At 41.2% G+C, this 21,510-nt stretch overlaps 1 protein-coding gene across 4 annotated transcripts in view; it reads right to left on the bottom strand.

Moving 5' to 3' along the window:
• The window catches only part of RFFL (ring finger and FYVE like domain containing E3 ubiquitin protein ligase), a 79,529-nt gene that overhangs the window by 14,398 nt on the left and 43,621 nt on the right, over positions 1–21,510 (bottom strand). For all 4 annotated transcript variants that reach the window (XM_043964119.1, XM_043964117.1, XM_043964118.1 and 1 more), the window contains exon 2: positions 7,611–7,798. In XM_043964119.1, coding sequence (XP_043820054.1) covers positions 7,611–7,790 — 180 coding nt within the window. In that variant the 5' untranslated portion in view covers positions 7,791–7,798. The remainder of the gene's footprint in view (positions 1–7,610; positions 7,799–21,510) is intronic.

Here is a 21,510-nt window from a genome sequence, read left to right as displayed (position 1 = left end):
TTTTTGCATCTGTCCTCTCTTCCCTCCATTTACACCATACAGCCTTATCACCGTAATTCAGCCCCTCATGTGTCTTGCCTGAAACAGCCAGGGGGCATCAGTCCAGGCATTTGTTCCAGTCTCCCTGCCTCTAGTCTTTCCCTAATTCCAATCCCTTCTCTATATCACTGCCCAAATGATCTTCCTAAAGGGAAGGTCTAACCATACCACATCCATGCCACCTCATACCCCACTCAATACACTCCAGTAGCTCTCTATTGCCTCTTAAAAGAAAATAAAAATATAAACTCTCCTGTTTGGCATTCAAAGCTCCTCACAACCTAGACTCGTCTTATTTTCCAGCTTTCTTATGCATTATTCCTTTCTACCCCCCACCTTATAGTCTAGCCATATTTGTTATTCTTCACATAAGAAACTCTTTGCACTAACTGGCTATTCCTCATTTCTAGAATATTCTCCCTCCATACTTCCACCTCGTGGAATCTATTTTCTTTCTAGATTGAACTCAAGCAACACCTTCAAAATGAGGCCTTTTCTGTTTCCCCAGTCACCCCTAGTGCCTTCCCCACCCAGGTTCCCTTATGTGTGCTTTGTATGTATAAGCATGTTGCCTCCCCCTTTAGAACGTAAGCTCTGTCATTAATAAAATGGCAGGCCCCTATGGCTACAGCAGTAAAAATGCTCCACACCATCTGGAGGCTTCCTTATGGGCTCAGAGTAAGCCTGGAATTACAGAACAGACCACAGCATCTGACCTAAAGAGGCCAGTGGAGCAAATCCCCAACTCAATTAAGGAGCGTCCTGGAGATGACGGTGCCCTTCCAGGCAGTGGGCTACAAAGGCCTAGAGCAAATCAGCTGAGCCCAGAGAACAGTAAGCAGTTATGTGCCATCCACTCTCTTTATCTGCACTTCTAAGTGCCTGGTCCTACTAAGTTTCTTTCTCCTTATAAACAAACCCTTAAAAGATGAGGGAAGCTAGGTGGTGTAGTGGATAAAGCACTGGCCCTGGATTCAGGAGGACCTGAGTTCAAATCCAGCCTCAGACACTTGACACTTACTAGCTGTGTGACCCTGGGCAAGTCACTTAACCCTCATTGCCCCACCAAAAAAACAAAAATAAAAAACAACAAAAAAAATCTTAAAAGATTCAGAGCTGGAAATGTTCACAGCTTGAGGCAAGAGAGCAGTAAAGGAGAGCAAAACAAATGCTGGCACAAGGTCTCCTTCTACTGGGGGGAATTAGCCATCACAATAAAAAACAGACTCCACTGTTGGAGTTGTGAACAGATCCAACCATTCTGGAGAGCAACTGGGAACAATGTCCAAAGGGCTACAGAACTGTGCATACCCTTTGATCTAGCAATACCACTGCTAGGTTTATATCCCAACAACATCCCCAAAAGAGAAAAAAATCTATTTGTATAAAAATATTTATAGCAGCTCTTTTTGTGGTGGCTAAAAATTGGAAATAAAAGGAATGTTCATCAATTACGGAATGGCTAAACAAACTATAGTATGTGATGGTGATAGAATATTATTGTTCTATAAGAAATGACAAGCAGGATGATTTCAGAAAGGCCTGGGAGGACTTGTATGAACTGATGTATAGAAGAAAGCAGAACCAAGGGAGCATTGTGCACAGAGGCAGCAATGATGCTTGATGAAGAACTTAACTATTCTCAACGATTCAATGATCCAAGATAATCACAAAGGACTACTGATGAGACATATTATCCACCTCCAAAGAAAGACCTGATGTTGATGGAACATAGACTGAAGCAGGCTATTTTTCACTTTCATTTGTTCTTTTATTCAAGTTTTCTAATACAAAATGACTAATATGGTCCTGTTTCACATAACTGCACATATATAACCCATCTCTGATTGCTTACCACTTTAGGGAGGAGGGAGGGAAGGAAGGGAATTAGGGATCAAAATTGGAACTCAAAACTATAAATAAAAATGTTTATTATTTAAAATAGACAGACAGGGGGCAGCTAAGTGGCGCAGTGGATAGAGCACCGGCCCTGGAGTCAGGAGTACCTGAGTTCAAATCCGGCCTCAGACACTTAACACTTACTAGCTGTGTGACCCTGGGCAAGTCACTTAACTCCAATTGCCTCACTAAAATTAAAAAATAAATAAAATAAAATAAAATAAAATAGACAGAAAGAAAGAAAGAAAGAAAGAAAGAAAGAAAGAAAGAAAGAAAGAAAGAAAGAAAGAAAGAAAGAAAGAAAGAAAGAAAGAAAGAAAGAAAAATGAATGAAGGCTTAGGTGCCAAGGCCTTTGAAGCCAAGCAGGTTCAGAGACCAGTTGACCTAAAAGGATGTAGCTCAGAGCAAGCACAGATTTAAAATTAGTGAAAGGGGAAAGCCCTGGGACAAGGCAGCTCAGCAAGCTACAGGGTCCCAGGCTGCATCCTTTCTATGCCCTCACTAATTTGAAGAGATCCCCAAGCATGCATCAAACTAGAGAGTTGTTCAAGCTCTGCTTGAAGCTCTTAATTCCATTCCACAACCCCTCAACTCTTTTTTTTTTTTAAATATATAAGGTATTTTATTTTTTCCGTTACATGTAAAGATAGTTCTCAACTTTTGTTTATACAAGCTTTGCAATTTCAGATTTTTCTCCCTCCCTCCCCTCCCTCCCCCCCTCCCCTAGACAGCAGGTAATCTGATATAGGTTATATCTATATATCTATATACATATACATATAGAGATATATATATCTATACACACACATATATATACACATAATAACATTAATCCTATTTCTGTATTAATCCTGTTATAAGAGAAAAAATCAGAGCAGTAATGCAAAACCTCAAAATAGAAAAAAAACACAACAGCACCCAAAACAAAAGAAATAGTTTGGTTCAATCAGCATCTATACTCCACAGTTCTTTTTTTTTTTCTTGGATTTGGAGATCCTCTTCTATCACGAGTTCCCTGGAACTCTTCTGTGCCATTGCATTGGTGAGAAGAATATAGTCCGTCACAGTAGGTCAACACTCAATGTTGATGATACTGTGTACAATGTTCTTCTGGTTCTGCTCATCTCACTCATCATCAGCTCATGTAAGACCCTCCAGGTTTCTCTGAACTCCTCCTGCTCATCATTTCTTACAGCACAATACTATTCCATTGTATTCATATACCACAACTTGTCCAGCCATTCCCCAATTGATGGGCACCCCCTCAACTTCCAATTCCTTGCTACCATGTAAAGAGCAGCTATAAATATTTTTGTACATGTGGGTCCCTTTCCCCTTTCCATGATTTCTTTGGGAAAAAGACCTAAAAGTGGAATTGCTGGGTCAAAGGGTATGCACAGCTTTATCGCCCTTTGGGCATAATTCCAAATTGCTCTCCAGAATGGTTGGATCAGCTCGCAGCTCCACCAACAATGAATTAGTGTTCCAATTTTCCCACAGCTTCTCCAACATTTATTATCTTCCTTTTTTGTCATTTTAGCCAATCTGATAGGTGTCAGGTGGTACCTCAGAGTTGTTTTAATTTGCATCTCTCTAATCGTTAGAGATTTAGAGCATTTTTTCATATGGGAATAGATAGCTTTGGTTTCTTCATCAGAAAACTGCCTGTTCATATCCTTTGACCATTTCTCAATTGGGGAATGACTTGGATTCTTATAAATTTAATTTAGTTCCCTATATATTTTAGAGATGAGGCCTTTATCAGAAGTACTGGCCTCAAAAATTGTTTCCCAGCTTTCTGCCTCCCTTCTAATTTTGGATGCATTGCTTCTGTTTGTACAAATTTTTTTTAATTTAATATAATCAAAATCATCCATTTTGCATTTTATAATATACTCTATCTCTTGTTTGGTCAAAAACTGTTTTCCTTTCCAAAGATCTGATAGGTACACTATTCCTTTCTCTCCTAATTTACCTATGGTATCACCTCTTATGTCTAAATCATGTATCCATTTTGACCTTATTTGAGTATAAGGTGTCAGATGTTGGTCTATGCCTAATTTCTGCCATACTATCTTCCAGTTTTCCCAGCAGTTTTTGTCAAATACTGAGTTCCTATCCCAGAAGCTGGAGTCTTTGGGTTTATCAAACATTATATTACTAGTGTCATTTACTACTGCATTTCCTGAGCCTAGCCTATTCCATTGATCTACCACTCTATTTTTTAGCCAGTACCAGATAGTTTTGATGACTGCCGCTTTATAGTAAAGCTCCAGGTTTGGTACTGCTAACCCACCTTCCTGTGAATTTTTTTTCATTATTTCCCTGGATATTCTTGATTTTTTGTTTTTCCAGATGAATTTTGTTATTATTTTTTCTAGCTGTATAAAATAATTTTTAGGTAGTCTGATTGGTATGGCACTGAATAAGTAAATTAATTTAGGCAGTATTGTCATTTTTACTATATTAGCAACCCCATAACTCTTGAAAAGGAAATGCCAGGGGCAGTTAGGTGACGCAGTGCATAAAGCACCAGCCCTGGATTCAGGAGGACCTGAGTTCAAACCCGTCCTCAGACACTTGACACTTACTAGCTGTGTGACCCTGGGCAAGTCACTTAACCCCATTGCCCCACAAAAAAAAAAAAAAAGAAAAGAAAAGAAAGAAAGAAAGGGAAAGGAAATGCCATATTTTCTTTACAGAAGAAATTTAGGCCATCGAGTGTGAGGTTCCTCTTCTACCTTCTTCTCCCTCTCAAACATGAATCACGGCATCCATTCTTTTAGGCTCCCTCTCCCTTCAAAAATATCAAAGATCCCTATTCCAGGGCAGAGCTACAAAACCTCTCTGCGTCCTCTCAAGCCACACCCTACCAACTCCTCCAGAACTTTCTCCTACCTTTCTCTGACTCAACTTCAATCATTCCCTCTCTACAAGCACCTTCCCTGCTTTCAAACAATCGATTTGATAAACACTATCAAGAACCTATGTATGCAAAAAGAGAAAACACATTTCTCGACCTCAAGGAGCCTAAAATAGAAGTGGCTGTGCCCTTGAAAAGCCTTTTACCTAAACGCTGCCCCACCTCCACAACCAGTGGCCTCTGTTCTTTAGGCCTGCTGCCTCATTCCCTCACTCTGCCTTTACTCTAACCCCCTGCAGCTTCTTGTTCGTGTCCACTGGTCTCCATGAACCACATTTTTCTGAGTCTCCAGCTACCTACCAACCAACCAAGACAAGGACCATTTCTTAATTCTCATTCCCAGGGACCTCGCCACAATATCTGACCTGGGGAGCAACCCCTGCCTGTTGTGAAAGTCTTACTTCCCACCTCTCAGGACACTCTTCTCATTCACCTTCAGTGTCTCACCTTTCCCTCCTTTCACCCCTGGAACAGTGGCCATTTCCCAAGGTTCAGTCTGTTCTCCTCCCTCTAATGCTCATTAAAATAACTTTCATGTCACCTGTGGCCTAGATTACCTGACTAGGATGTCATTAAGCCAACATTCTAGCACATATCAGCCATCATCATCATGATGCTAACATTTATATAATGCCTACTATATGCCAGACACTGGACTAAGTACTTTACAAATATTACCTCTTTTGATCCTCATGACAACCCTGAGACTTAAGTGCTATTATTTACCTCTTTTACAGATGAGGAAATGGAGGCAAACAGAGGTTAAGTGACTTGCCTAGGATCACACAGCTAGTATTTATCTGAGGTAGAATTTGAACTTGGGTCTTCCCAAGTCCAGACCCCAAATTCTATCCATGGCACCACCTTGCTGCCCCACTGTGCCACCAGGCAGCTATGACCTTGGACAACTTGCTTAACCTCTCTGAGTCACACTTTTCTCATTCGTAAAATGAAAATAATCTATGCCCCACTTAAGTCAGAAGGTTTTGGTGAATTAAATCACACGAGATAATGAGTATCAAAGTGGCCCTGCAAATTGTCAGCATGCTATCAATGTGATTTATTATAACTTTTATGTGGCTTGCTCCCAGATTTCTCCCTCCAACCCTGCCATGATTCCCTTCCCCTCGTCCTACTGCTGTCAGCATCTTTACCATAACTAGATGTGCTCATCTCAGGTCACTTCTCTGCACCAGCATCTATATTGCTTCCCTGCCCCGCCAGCTTAGCTCATATCGATCCTTCCAGACGATCAGTGCTCCAGGTGAAACTGCTCTCGGCACTATCCTCTTTCTGCCCCTGCTCGTGCATAAAATGTTCTCCCTCCCTCCTCAGTCTGATCTTATGTTCCATTCACTAAGTAATGACTTTTATTTCCCATCACATGGAGGACTAATTTGAAACTCCCTAAGGACTAGTTGTGATGGAAAGAAAGACTGTCTACAGATGATAAGATCTCAGATCTATTGGATTGTTATTCCCGGGGTTGGTACTGAAATACCACCCTAGACTATAAGCTTCCTGAGAACAGGGTCCATGTTTTATCCAAATTTTATTTTCCCCATCCCAGATAATCACTGTGTTCTGCACATAGTGAATCATTACTGAGAGACTGAGTTTAAGAAAAGCAAAAGAAGCTCCTTTGAAAACCCCAGAAAGAACTTCTTGGAGCTCAGCTAATCCAGAAAAACTTTCCATTACTGGTGTCTGGCCCAAACAGCTTTCCTGTCAGGGTAACAGGTATGAGTCTAACTATGTCTCTAGCCACGTCTACGCTGCCTCAAACACTGACTCAAGCTGCCAACCGGCTCCTTAGCCAGCCACTCCAACTCCAAAAGGGACATCGGTCAACCTGAAGCATTCTCTCAGGATGAATTCTCAGGAGAATGACCAATGTCATATACATAAGTGTTCTACTTTCTGCCCGACCTCACTCACGTTCATGCCTAAGACTGAAAATGCCAATCCTCCCCAAGCTTGAAGTTGGAAAAGGAATCATTAAGTAAGGGATTTTCCCAGCACCCAAACCTCCATTGTGCTTTCAGAGTGGCTTCTAAAGCTATTTCTGAGGGTCAGGGTCTTCTTCCTATTGTCCCTCTAACTCTTGGCCACTGGGAACACATGATCACTCAGGCATCAGCCAAAGTGGTAGCCAACAGCTACAATCCATTACCATTGTACACTACTTTCCTTTCTATCAGCTGATCTCCGAAGAGTGGCTACAAAGCATTTCAAATGAAACAAATTGCAACTCTGTCTGTCCTATTAGGCCCTCCCTGTTCTCATAGTATCCTTGAAATTGCCCTCAATAAAAAGAACACATTTTTGTACTTTGGCAACTCAGGGGCAGCAGCTTAATTTGCACTGTCCCCTTGTTATATTGGGCAATTGGGTAGCACAGTGGATAGAGTGCTAGGCCTAAAGTCAGAAATTCTCATCTTCATGACCCTTATAAGCTCCGTGACCCATGGCAAGTCACTTAACCCTGTTTGCCTCAGTTTCTTTCCTCATTTGTAAAAACAAGCTGGAGAAGTGAATGGCAAACCACACCAGCATCTTTGCCAAGAAAACTCCCAGTGGGGTCACTTAAGAGTTGGAAACAAATGAACGATTGCAAAGGGCTCTGTCACTGTTTTCATCTGTAAGTGGGTCTGTGTCCTTCCTAGCATTTTGCAGAGAGCAGTCAGGGGGTTAGCTCATTTGCCCAAGGCCCCAGCAGCAGAAAGTGGAGCAGAGCTTGATGCTTACCTTCCTGGCTGTGCTGCCAAAGTGGGTCCCACAGTTCTTGCAGCTAGCTTCAGAGCCCGTAGGGGAAGGGAACGAACTGTAGCCAGGGTTGGAATATGCCTGCGTCCTGGCTCCCTGCGGCTGCTCAGTCTCCTCTGGATGGCTGTCCTGACAGAACCAGTTGCAACAAGTTGCCCACATGGTAAAACCTGGTTATAAGGCAGAAAAAACAAACCAAAACAGCAGAATTAAGATGTGGTACTGACTGTGGCATTCCCTAAAGGCTTGAGCCAATGAGTTGATGATGCAAAGTCTGGGGGGCTTACCTCCAGAACCCACTGGGCCTCTATTTAATATGGCTGTTGGGAACCTACAACACACTTTTAGCAAGGATGGCACAAGAGCAGGTGATTTCAATGGCTGCTACCACCATCATGACATTACAAGCCATAAAAGTCATTAGCTCCACCCCCATGTCAAAATATGAAGAATTCAGAACAAGCAACATAAGTGAAATGATTCAGGATAAAGTATGCAAAACCAATCAAAAATATACACGACTATAACAATGTAAACAAAAAGAATAAAAACCCAAACTGAACACTGAAACTATAAAGACCAAACCTGACCCCAGAGAAAAGGTGAGGAAAAAATGTACCGCCTTCCCTTCTGTGCAGGGTGAGGGACTATGGGAGTACTACACTGTTATACTGTTAGAATTGGCTTATATATGTTGGTTAGTTTTGCTCAACTGCATTTTTCTCTTTCTTTTTTATTCTTTGTTACAAGAGATGCATGGGTAGAGAAGAGGGGTGGGACTTAGAAATGAAGATGATGTAAAAACAAAAGATAAGAGTACACATTTTTTAAACAGGAAAAAATAGGACCATTTCTCACAATTCAAATGCATAGTTTCATCTTCACAACAGTTTTATTGAGAGGACAGAGATTATTCAACCCATTTAACAGATGGGAAACTAGAATAATACAAAATAAGATCCCTTCATATCTAATCTCCTGCTCCACCTATTTTTTTTTGGGGGGGGGGGTGAGGCAATTGGGGTTAAGTGACTTGCCCAGGGTCACACAGCTAGTAAGTATCAAGTGTCTGAGGCCAGATTTGAACTCAGGTACTCCTGAATCCAGGGCCAGTACTCTATCCACTGCACCACCTAGCTGCCCTCCACCTATTTCTAGTCACCTGCTTCACAAATACTTCTAGACCTAATCAGTGTTTCAGAACAACCTAAACAGCTTCAGGAGAGTCCACTAAAAATCTAACTTCCACCATGTAACATGTTACAAAGATTTCATGTTCTTGTTGGACCAAGAGAGGCAATAGCGGTTTTTGCTATTAGAGGTTAAAAATTAAATATTTTATTACTTGAAACAAATCCACAAAGAAACTGCAGTTTTTTCCCAAAAACTAAAACAAAACACACAAAAACCCCATTTTCATTTATTCAAAGACTTTTAAATGCCTACTATGTGCAATACACTGTCCTTCCAACCAGAGGAAAGGCAAAAATAAGATAAAGTCCCTATATTTCTGAGGCGTACAGTCTAGCTCCTACAAAACCAACTATACAAAGTGCAAATGTTTAAGCTTTAACTAATTAAGTATTCACTTAATATTTACTGTTCAGTAATCTTTTAGCTCCCAAGCACTTTCTTCTGGGTCAGTCCTATTTGTCTTAGATGGGAAGCCCTGAGAAGGCACACATCTAATTTATCTTGTTTGCCCTGTAAGATACTTCACACAGCTTCATTCAGGAAACAGGACTCTCAAAGAAATATTTTTGCAAATACTATTAGCAGAAGTAACATCTTTTGATTTCAGACTCCTGGAACGCCAAGAAAAACCAACATCTAGACCTCAAAATAACAATAAATGTATGCATCTTTTATTGTATGTATGTATTTGTAACAACCCCCTCTCTCTTTCCATAAGAATTTGGCAAGGTCCAGACATGTGTCCTTTAATTTGACTACAGTCACAAAGTAAACCAGAGAGAAAGTCACAGGCTTCTTTCTAGACTTTGGAGGCACAGGGGATAAAAATGAGAGAAGAGAGAAGTTTAGTGTTTTAAAATGCAAATAAGCCTTGGGCCACTTGAGGCAAGATCTCCTCACACCACCCCACCTCCCCCAACCCACAAGGGAAACTTTAAAATGAATTTTGCCTAAAATCTTGAAGCAAAAAGAGCATTAAGATAGTCTTTCCTTTCAGATGGTAATAACAATATTCATCAGCACTCAAGGCCAGGAATATGGCTACAGAATACAATTCATTAAGTCTGCAAGCTCTGCAAATTTCTTAATTTCTTACTAAACTTTCATTCTGTCTGGATCACTCGATCTTTTCTGGCTGGAGCTGGAGAATCACCCCTCACTTCTCAGAACTATTTCCAGCTTTGTCTCACCTCGGCTTCAGTCCTCACTTCCGGAGTGTCTCTGGAAGAAAAGGCTCCTCTAGTTGTTAGTCGACACCAGTAGTTGGCTCCTCGTAAAGAATTTGGCAGAGTTTTAAGATTTCAAACATGTGATCTAGTTATCCCCCGTTCCCCATGGAAGCAAAGAGGATGGAAAGGACCAAGCTTTTAGTACTCTGCAGCCTTTAACCTGCATCTAACGACGTATTGCCCGTCTATCAAAGACAGCACAGTCCTGCAGCTGTGGAGGGCGAGCTGGCTTACTGATCAAGGCAAGGCAGAGTTCATTCAGTGGCTATTCTGGGAGGCCTCAGCTACCTCTGGGGATGCTTGGGGGAAACCCTTGGCTGGGCAGTACCAAGCGGCTACCTTAGCTTGGGGACAGGCCTTTACTTCTCAGTCCTATGCAATGTTCCCATTTTACAGGGTGTCCCAGGCAGCAGAACCACTCAGGTGTGAGGTAGGTTTAGAGAAGAGAATCCTTCCTAAGAAATTTGGAATGTGCTCAACTTGATTCTCCAGTATTCAATCCTATTAGTGTAGTGATCTTGGAAGAAAATTTCCTACCAATCTTCAGCAAGTCTGAAAGTTGCTCCTTCCCTACCTTCTCTCTTACCCACCACCCACCTTCACACCTTTTCAGAGAAGATGGGTTTCCATTTCCTGCTGAGTAATCAAAAGTGGCCTGGACCTCTTCTTCCACCAGGGCACTCAGAAACCTGCCAGGGTTTTTGGTCAGCTTCTTTCTACCCTCGTGTTTAGTTAAAAAGGCAAAGGATGAGGGGAAGGTTCCTTTTTGTGAAACAGTTCCCTGGTATTATGCAAATGGGGCAGATATGCTCTACGTATTATGTCCACTGGATAGCAATGTTAGACTTTCTCAATATTCGCTTTGTTGGCCCTGCTGAAAAGGAAAATTACAAATGTTAATAACTGGGTGAGATAAATTCTCTACTGCAAGTGAGGTGAGTCAGTCATAGTTATAGGCAAGGTGAAAATTAAGCGCTAGCTAGCCCTCTGATTGGTTCGAAGTCATTCCAAATATGCCTCCTTTGCGGACCTCTGCCTGCCACAGGTGACCACATTCTCCTATGAGAATTTTGGGCCTGCTTGCCTGGGGCAAATAATCTAAACTGAGTCATCAATATCTCGGTGCTTCTAGGGCAAGGAGGAAAGTGATTGTTTTTTAATGCCTGATAAATGTTGGTGCTCATCTGCTTTGCCCTTTGGAAAAGCTCATCCTGTTTAAGCACAACACAAAGCACCAACTAACTCTCCACAGTTCAAGTCTGGTCTATTTCAAAGTTAATTGCTTTAAGTTGCCACAGTTCTTCTGTAATAGGCAATCCGTGAACTCACATACAACTAGTTTAGAGAGAACATACGAACAAGCATGGGTAGAAGGAATTTCATCATCTGGAATCTGCCTCAGCCAATGAAATTTAAAATAGATTATCTCAATAACATCTAGTTCTTTGCAAAATCTAAATAAAATGGCCCAGAGCTTCAAAGAATCATGTTACTGACATTACTAGATTGTTTTCCTTAAGAGTAAGAAACCCCTATGGATTTCACTCTTTTATTTAGGGTGGCTTTCCCTATTCTCACTAATGCATTCCTTCCATGGTTAGAAGTATTTGAGCTGGGAGGACAGAAAGAAAAGTACGCTGCCTTGTGGTCTTTCATGTAGAATGTGCCTAGTTTCATCTTGTCTGATATCCTTAAGATGCAAATGGGAGTTTTAACTGCAATGGCTCTGAAAGCAAGTGCCCTGAAAAATCTATCAATAGGGTTTAGTTAAGTCTCTTGGAAATAATTTTATCTAATTACATATATTGAAAAGTTAAAAAGAAAGCATGCCAACTGTTTTTGTTATAAACAACTCTCTTAAAAGGAACCGATTAGATTCTAGTATTTGAGCCAGTCTAATATTAAAACAGCATAAATACAAAGTAAGAAGGGCCTGGAAGGCTAGAGTTAATGTGAATGAATACTTCCTATGTGCCAAGAACTGTACTGGGGACACAAACACAGAAAGGTAGTGCCCGCCCCATAAAGAACCCACTGTTTAATAAGGGAAAGACAATAGATCGAAGGGTTTGTTGACCAGAGAGGAGAGTTCTGTACGGGGGAATCCCAGGGATAGTGAGTTGAGCAAAAGGGCAATTAATTGACACGACCTTTCCAGGAATAAAAAATAAAAAACCAGAAGCTAAAAAATAAAGGGGCGGGGGCAGCTAGATGGCGCAGTGGTTAGAGCACTGGCCCTGGATTCAGGAGGACCTGAGTTCAAACCCGTCCTCAGACACTTGACACTTACTAGCTGTGTGACAGTGAGCAAGTCACTTTACCCCCGTTGCCTGCAAAAAAAAAATAATAATAATAAAATAAAATAAAAATAAAGGGGCAAAGGTGGTGAGAAGGTATGCAGAATTCTCCCAAACAGGGCCAGGGGTGAGGAGAAATGGTGCCTCTGGCTCAAGATTAATAACCATAGGGGCAGCTAGGTGGCGCAGTGGATAGAGCACTGGCCCTGGATTCAGGAGGACCTGAGTTCAAATCCAGACTCAGACATTTGACACTTACTAGCTGTGTGATCCTGGGCAAGTCACTTAACCCCAACTGCCTCACCAAAAAAAAAAAAAAAAGATTAATAACCATCAGTCTACAATGTGGGGACTTTGGGTGCTGGCAGAATGACTGGAATTAGATTTAAATGGGCGTGAGTCTGTAGCTAGCTAGAGACGATGGTCACAGCTACTGCAGGCAGTTAGTTCTCTTTGCCATCCAGATCGAGTTATGGTTTAAGGTTCCGAGATTTCTGATCTCAAGCTCTGAGACAGAGAGGCATTACTGGTCGCTCCATATAATACCAGCTTAACATTTATATACTGCTCACTATGTACTGAGTGCTTTACAGATATTATCTCATTTGATCTTCACAATAGACTTGAAACATAAATCCATTATTATTCTCATTTTATAGATGAAGAAATGTAGGCAAACAGCTGTTAGGGGACTTGCCCAGGGCCATGCAGCTAGTAACTGTCTGAAGCTGAATCTTCCTGATTGCAAGTCCAGTGCTTTATACACAGCACCACCTGCTGCCCCTTCCTGAACCACTGATGGATCAAAAATGATACACTTGGGGGCAGATAGGTGGCACAGTGGATAAGCACCAGCCCTGGATTCAGGAGGACCTGAGTTCAAATCTGACCTCAGACATGTGACACTTACTAGCTGTGTGACCCTGGGCAAGTCACTTAACCCTCATTGCCCTGCCCCCCCCCCAAAAAAAAGGATGCACTTAAATTACAAGATGGAGACAGTAGAGAATCCTATGTTCCACTTTCATGGAAGCAGAACAGGATTCAGGAAGCCTGCCCTTTTTATATGCATTCTGCCAATAACTAATGATGTGATCTTGGATAAGTCACTTCTGAATGACTAGTTACCTGGTCTCAATTTCCCTATCTAAAAAAGGAGGCTGTTAGACTTAATTTCTTTCTATTATTAAAAACAAGAATGCTATTCTAAAGGAAAGGTAAGCTCCTAATCAAGAATCAAAAGAGTAAAAGGGCCCAGAAGGAATTCAGAAGTGACCTTCTTCAAGAGTAAAAGACTATCTCTGATATTTCAATGCTTTCGACGCTGTGTTTGGAACTTAGCAGTGTGGAATGAAGGTCTAGTGACTGCAGATGACACCATCTGAAAAACAGCTACCTAGCTTGAGAATTTAAGTATGATGCATGGTGTTTTAAACATCTAAATTTGGGAGTTTACTTATATTTCAAAACAAGAAAATTGAATCAGGACACAAGAACTCCCCTAAAACTGTTTTACTTTAAAGGGAATCTTAAAAGTGGAAAATAGAATTTTCCCATAAACCTAAGTTTATCCACTTTGGCCAGGAAGATTTAGAATGTGATAACAAGGATGAGAGTAAAAATGGCTCTGTTATATACAGTAGGGACCAACAAGATTACAGTGTAAATCATGAAATAACTAGTTGGTTTAACTCACTGGATTCTAGGCAATGAAACATGTTTTTTGTGATGCTAAGACTATTTCAATAGAACATAAAATACAAAGCACCTTAGTTAGAAAAGAGACAAGTGCATGGGTGAATGCCAGACCCAAGGGTTTGAATTAGTATAAATACCACCACTGCAGTGGTGTATGGGCAGGACATAAACAAAGGATATTTTGAAAGGTTGGTCCACAGTGTTGAAAGCACTTACAAGGTTTTAAATTGTAACAGACACTCCATCCTCAAAGACAGCCTGAATTGGGGTGTACAGAGACAGTGAGAGAGTGCATAAATAATTCTTGCTTGGATGCAAGTTTCACGTGAAGCCAAAGAACCAGGTGAGAAAATAGGAACTAAAGGGCCTAAATATTTCCTCTGCAAGAACACCAAGACTATAGGGGCAACTACTTCCCAAGCTACCCCTGACAGGCTCAGCAGCACACATCAAAGAAAGGGAATCCCTAGGACTGTGGGGTAGCAGACCCTTTGAAAGATTCTCCTTAGAGGCCTTCAACTGAAACTTGCCTTCCTGATGGATTACTTCAATTTAAAGTCAGAACTACTAAAAAAAAGCCCATGGTGCAAACAATAAAGCTTTAAAACTACTGACATTTAGAAAGGATGCATCTGTTTCTCAGTGGTATTCCAAACCAGTTTCAGGTTGGGTGCATCTCACTATCAGTATCTCAACTCCAGTTCTGGGATCTGTGACATTTGGCTAACAATAATAAGAGGTCAATAACCTAAATTTATGTTTAAACCATCCCCCCACCGCCCCCAGTCACACTTTATGTAGTTTGTTCAGTATTACAGCCATCATGGAACCCTTGAAGTCTGATACTGACACAGCTCCCTCAGTTACCTTTCAGGAAGAATTGGCAACAAGAATGATAACAAGATTTTTCAGTTCTTAAAGTAGCAATAAAGAGGCACCAAGGAATCAGGAAGGCCTGAGTCCCAGTCCTGCCTTTTGCACTGACCTGACCAGCCTGGGTGACCTTGAGGCAAGTCCTAAATGCTCAGCACCGTGGGCAGATCTCTGAAACTATTGATTGTTCTCACTAGGAGCTCAGTACAAAGACTGATCCATTTGCAAAAAAAAGTAGCAGGAAATGTCAAAGTTGGGCTAGGCCATGTTGTTCCAGCAGCAGCCAGGATTTAAAACCATTCAATATATCCAAAGCATGGGCAATGGGAATAAAAGAACATAAAAGAAGAGCTTACATTCTGGCAGGATAGGTATCCTGGATGTAGGTAGGTAATATACAGCTATACTGTATGTGTGTATAAAAGTATTTATAAAATAATACAAGGTAATTGGGGGGGGGGGGTTGTCGTAGAATCACTGTAAGGAATTACTGTGTCTTGAGCAGGCAGTATATTCAAAGCAGCTATGTGATTATGGAAAATGAGAGAGGGCAGTTAGGTGGCACAGTAGATAAAGCACCAGCCCTGGATTCAGGAGGACCTGAGTTCAAATCTGACCTCAGACACTTGACACTTACTAGCTGTGTGACCCTGGGCAAGTCACTTAACCCTCATTGCCCTGCCAAAAAAAAAGAAAAGAAAAGAAAATGAGAATACCATTAGAAAAATGCCTTCTTGCAGGCAGCTAGGTGGCTTAGTAGATAGAGCACCAGCCCTGGATTCAGGAGGACCTGAGTTCAAATATGGCCTCAGACACTTGACACTTACTAGCTGTGTGACCCCAATTGCCTCACCAAAAAAAGAAAAATGCCTTATTTTTTTTTTTTGGAAGCAAAGTCTGCATACAGGGAAGAATCATTCCGAGTTGTAACTATTATTGGGAATCCCCTTGTTCCAACTAGTTCATGACAAATACATGTGGAGGGACCTTGGCATCTGCCAGAGATGATTTAATAAAAAGCCATTCTGACCAATGGAATTGTGCCAAAATATCGCCCTTGGGTCTGATAAATGACATGGCAGCTCCTAATCAGGGAAGGAAGATTCAGAATAGCTGACAGACTGAACACTGCAGAGGAGAATCCCACACATTAATTCCAGCCTAGTCATTCTTGCCCCGGGGACTAACTCAGTCAGGAAAGAGCAGTTCAAAGAGAAGCCAACTAATAATCTCGAAGACCAAGAATAAATAGACTTGTAGCTTAATTACCTGGCAAAGTCTATTAAGAATAAAAAGGGTCTACATCCAGCCTGTTGGGCGAGAAGGCAGGGGAGGCTCTATTTTCCACTATCCATGGGACTGTTTCTCAAACACACAACACTCCACACATCTCCTGATTCCAGGCATTTTTTCCTCACCGGTCACCATGCCTGGAATGCTTTTCCCTCCTAGGATTTTAGCTAGAACTTGAAGGAAGCCCCATCTCCAGGTCCTGATTTGCCTAATTTCCTTCTCATCTCATCCCATTCTGCTCCTGACCCTTAGAGAGAGGAACAGAAAGCAGGCAAGTCCATGGATAGACCCAGAGCCATCCCCACCAGTTTCCTTGGCTTCTTTCAAGTCCCAGCTAAAGTCACACCTTCTGCAAGAAGCTTTTATCTTAGGGTCTTCTCAGTGAAAATGATCGCCAATCTACCCTCTATATGCATTTTCTACATGGCGGTGTGCACATTGTCTCCCCCACCAGAGTATGTGCTTCTGGAAGGCAGGGAATAGCTTTTGTCTTTCTTTGGATCGATGGAGTTTAGCACAGTGCCTGACACGTTAATAAATGCTCGATGACTTGACATGGAACTATATATCTGTTTTCTGGGACTTCCTTACTGGGTATGGTCAACAAGTCAGTGCTAAACATATAAGTAAATCCTCAATTAAATGCTAAAACTAAAAGAACTGTGCATACCCTTTGATTCAGCAATGCCACTGCTAGGTTTATATCCCAAAGACATTCCCCAAAAGAGAAAAAGACCTATTTGTACAAAAAATATTTCTAGCAGCTCTTTTTGTCAGTGGCTAAGAATTGGAAATCAAAGGAATGAATGCCCATCAATTGGGGAATGGCTAAACAAGCTGTGGTATAGGGTGGTGATGGAATATTATTGTGCTATAAGAAATGACAAGCAGGATGATACCAGTAAAACCTGGAAAGTCTCATATGAACTGATGTATAGTGAAGTGAGCAGAACTGGGAGGACATTGTGCATAGTGACAACAGTACTGTTTGACAAGCAACTGTGAATGACTTAACTACTCTTAGCAATACAACGATCTAAGACAATCCCAAGGGACTAATGATGAAGTATACTATCCACCCCCATAGAAAGAACTGAAAAAAAAGAGCACTTGTGGATTGTACACATAGAACCTATATTCGATTGGTTGCTGTCTTGTGGTGGGGGTGGAGGAGAAAGAGAAGGAGGGAGAAAAATTTGGAACTCTAAATCTTATGAAAATGAATGTTGAAAACTACTCTTACATGTAACTGGAAAAAAATTAAATGAAGGTTTGTTGTAAAGAAAAAAAAATAAAGAAATGACAAGCAGGATGATTTCAGAAAGGCCTGGAAAGACTTGTATGAACTGATGTATAGTGAGATGAGCAGAACCAAGAGAACATCGTGCACAGAGACAACAATATTGTTTGATGAAGAACTATGAAGGACTTACCAATACAATGATCCAAGACAACCCCAAAGGACTAATGATGAAACATACTATCCACCTCCAAAGAAAGAACTGATACTAATTGAACACAGATTGAAGCATGCTATTTTTCACATGCTTTCATTTTTTTCTTTTCTTCAAGTTTTCTTGTGTAAAATGACTAATATGGTAATGTTTTAGATATTTGCACATGTGTAACGCACATCTGATTGCTCACCACCTCAGGGAGAGGGGAGGAATGGGAGGGATGGGAGGGAAGGAGGGATAAAATTTGGAACTCAAAACTTTAAATAAAAATGTTTATGATTTTTTAAAAAGTAAATGTTAAAACTAGGTTCAACTTCTGTGATTTAGGTCAAACTGTCACAGACTGACCACCATACTAGAAACCTTGACTTGGCATTTTGATGCTAGAACTCCGGTCCATACTCCTGTTCTTGTTCTCTATGTACAACACTCCCCAAGTTTGATGATTTTTTTAAATCCATAGAACCAAAGCTGTTTTGAAGCTCAAATTCAGGTCTCCTTCCTGTTTTACTGATAGCCCTGAAAACTACACAACAAAAAGCCAGAAACCAAATAGACCCAGAAGTACCAGCACCACCAAATTTCAGAGAAAGGCAGAAAGTGACTACAGCAGTTTCATCACTTTCCTTCACTGCTGATAGTGGCTCTTCTAAGCTGTCTGGGCCAGCCATGCCAGAGTTTCTGTGACTACAATCCCAAATCAGGCCTTCCCTCAGAGTTCCTAGACCTGCTTACTTTCTGTAGTTGGCCAATCATCCTCCCCTGCACTAGTCAGGAACTCCTAAAACAAAAGGCTTCCATCAGAACCTCAGTGGACCTACTTCTGACCAGTACTTAAGAGAGGAACATTTTACTAATGTAAAGTGGTCAGGGATGCCTAAAACAGGAAAACAAAAATAAAAATAAATACAGCAAAGCAAGATGTTTCAAGATTAGGTCCCAGAGACCTTAGCATTTATCTCAGGAGCCTCCCAGAAGTCTCCCAGTTTGTCCAACACCATCCTCCTCAAACTTCTCTTCCCCTTCCCCCACCAACACTGTGACGATTCTGACCTCCCTACTTTTCCATATCAATGGAGCAAGTCTCTCATCCCACCAGGCCAGAAGCAATGTTCTATAAAAAGAACATAAAACATCTCAGGACCTTATAGTACAAGCATCTCAGACCCAGGACAAAGGCTTGGAAACAGATTTACTTACAAGTGATTTGCTCCCAGAACTACAATGTGAAAGAAAGAGTGGATTCTTTGCAACAAAACATAAAAACACACTTTCAGGTGCTTCAGCACCTAGATCCAAGATCCTAAAATTGCTCTAGGAATCCCACAAGCATTTAAGGGACTGCCATGTGCTAAGTTTGGTCAATGAAAAGTCAAAAAACCCTCACTCCCCTCAAGGAGTTTACAGCCTGTTGGGGGCATAAGAAAACAGATAAATGAATACAAACTGTCCAAAATAAGCTCAAAGTCATTTCCAAGAAAAAGGCACTTACCACTTACAAGAGACCTCAGGTGGGAGGCCTCAGGTGGGAAGCCTGAATCACTGGACATCTGAAGGAAGGGTTCAGGGAGGAGGAAGAGGACAGGTGAGGGCAAAGAATACCAGACACAGAAGGTCATGAATGGGGAACAGCAAGTGGACCAGTCTGTCAGGAACAATGGATGAGACAGAATAGTCTGTAAAGGGCTTTAACAGGCAGAGATTTGATTTAATTTTATCCGAGAGACGAGTGGAAACCATTAGAGCCTCCTGAGCAAGCAAATGAAAGGGTTCAGTCCTTTCTTTAGGTATATATGACAATAAAGTAGTTTTAAGAGTTGGTCCTGTAACCTCCAATTCTCATCATCAATATGAGAAAACAAGTTTTCCAAACAGGTTCAAATGTATTCAATCTATTCTATGCAACCTTGGCAGTTGGTGTCTACTTCAAAGTCCTACTCAGCCCCCAATAGTATAACCATCATATCAAATTTTCCAAGGACTTCTGTTTGGGTGGAGGGTGAGGGGATATAAGTAGTTAAGCTCGGGAAGTGGGCCCAAACCTACACCAAACTATGCACAAAAATCTTGCAAGAAAACATAAGTCCTAACTAGAGGACCCATATGAAAAGTTAGAATAGTACAAAATGTGTCCTCGCCAATGTTGCCTAGGATTTCTCGCCGCTGTTACAAACTCTACAGCCCGGCAGAGACTGTTTTCCCTTAAGCCACACAGCTCAAAAGTCAAAGGTTTCATTTTATAGTTCATATGGATGCAATATGCTGTAATAGCTAGTGGGGGAAAATTAACCCTTTGAAAAGAGAAAGAGCCAGAGTTTGGCGGGTGGAGTCAAACCCACACAAAGCCTTGTTCCACACTTGAAAGAACACAGGATTTCTCTAAGTCCAGCTCAAATACAGTACTTTCTACTTTCAGTTACCCCAAGTTTTAAAGCTCAGGCTCACAAGGTACAGTGGAAGACCAGAATATCCTGTTTACACTCAACTTCCTGTTCTGAGTAGTGTGGTCTCTTTCTACTGTTGCTCCCTAAGCCAACAAAAAACTGAGTATCAGGAAGTGGACAACAAACACGTAACCTTTCTCATATGCTATCATGACTAACTTAAGTGATTTACAGAACAGTCTTTTAATGTCTGATGTTAACGAGAGCTAACGATTAATTGCCTGACCCTTTCTTACATACCTTATCTCCTCTGATCTTCCTGACATCCAGTTAGGTAAGCAGTTCAAGTACTAGATTCCTAGTCCTACAGAAGAGAACAAATGAATCAACCTAACCAAGCATAAGGTGACTAGAGTTGGTCTGAGTAAAGGGGACCCATGAGATAACCCAATGTCTCAAAGTTTCCTAGACTTTGGAAAACCCACCCTTCATGGCAACATCTAACTTGGACTGATAGATACAACTTCAATACTTACTCTATAATCACAAATCATACCTAGGCAGCAGGAACAAATTTGAAGCAAAAATTTATAATGTAAGGCTGGGAAAATGAAACAAGAAAACTACGCTAGTTTAGATAACTGCATATTGGCCACATCTCGAATGAATTGGTTTTGGACCGCCTGTTAAAGGAAAGATCGATCACCCATAGGGAAAGACCACGTGACTGATTTCTACAATGGAAAGCGCTAACAGAAAGTGCCAAAACATTCCCTCCACCTTAAGCCAAACTTGAAAGAGATACCTTTCCAGCATCACACTGGATAATTTAGGCAACCGATCTTGAGTCTTGGAACTAAAGTAACCTACTAGCAATCTCTAAGACCAATATGTTAAGATAGTCAGGGATGAATCCCAGTCCTGAGCAAAAAAAGAAATGAATCAATTCTAAGCCACAACATTTAGATTTGGGTAACTTTAGGGGTCTGGGTTTCAGTTTCCTCTTATGCAACATGAAAGGATTAGAAAACATACTCTCTGAAGTCTCCACCAGCTCTAAAAAATCCTAAAATCCTGAGGCAATTCTAATGGTTCTGGTTTCCCTATGATTTTGTATTTGTACTTTGGTAAAAACCAGGGGGCTCAAGTCCTATAATGTGAGTCTAGATCCTTGATCTTTTTTCAAAATAAATGGAAGAGGTTTTCTTCACTATTCCTTAAAAAGGATTTGAAACTTACTTCCAACTGGAAAGCAGCAGGCAAGAGAGCTTCAAAAAGTGCTTCTTGACGGCCCTGGATTCAGAAGGACCTGAGTTCAAATCCGCCCTCAGACACTTGGCACTGACTAGCTGTGTGACCCTGGGCAAGTCACTTAACCCTCATTGTCCTCAAAAAAAAAAGTGTTTCTTGGTGTTTCTAAGGCTGTCTAATATAATCACACATAATGTTCCCATGCA

The sequence above is a fragment of the Dromiciops gliroides genome, chromosome 4 (assembly GCF_019393635.1).
Source record: "Dromiciops gliroides isolate mDroGli1 chromosome 4, mDroGli1.pri, whole genome shotgun sequence".
Lineage (NCBI taxonomy): Eukaryota > Metazoa > Chordata > Mammalia > Microbiotheria > Microbiotheriidae > Dromiciops > Dromiciops gliroides.
This window is presented reverse-complemented; position numbering and strand designations above follow the sequence as displayed.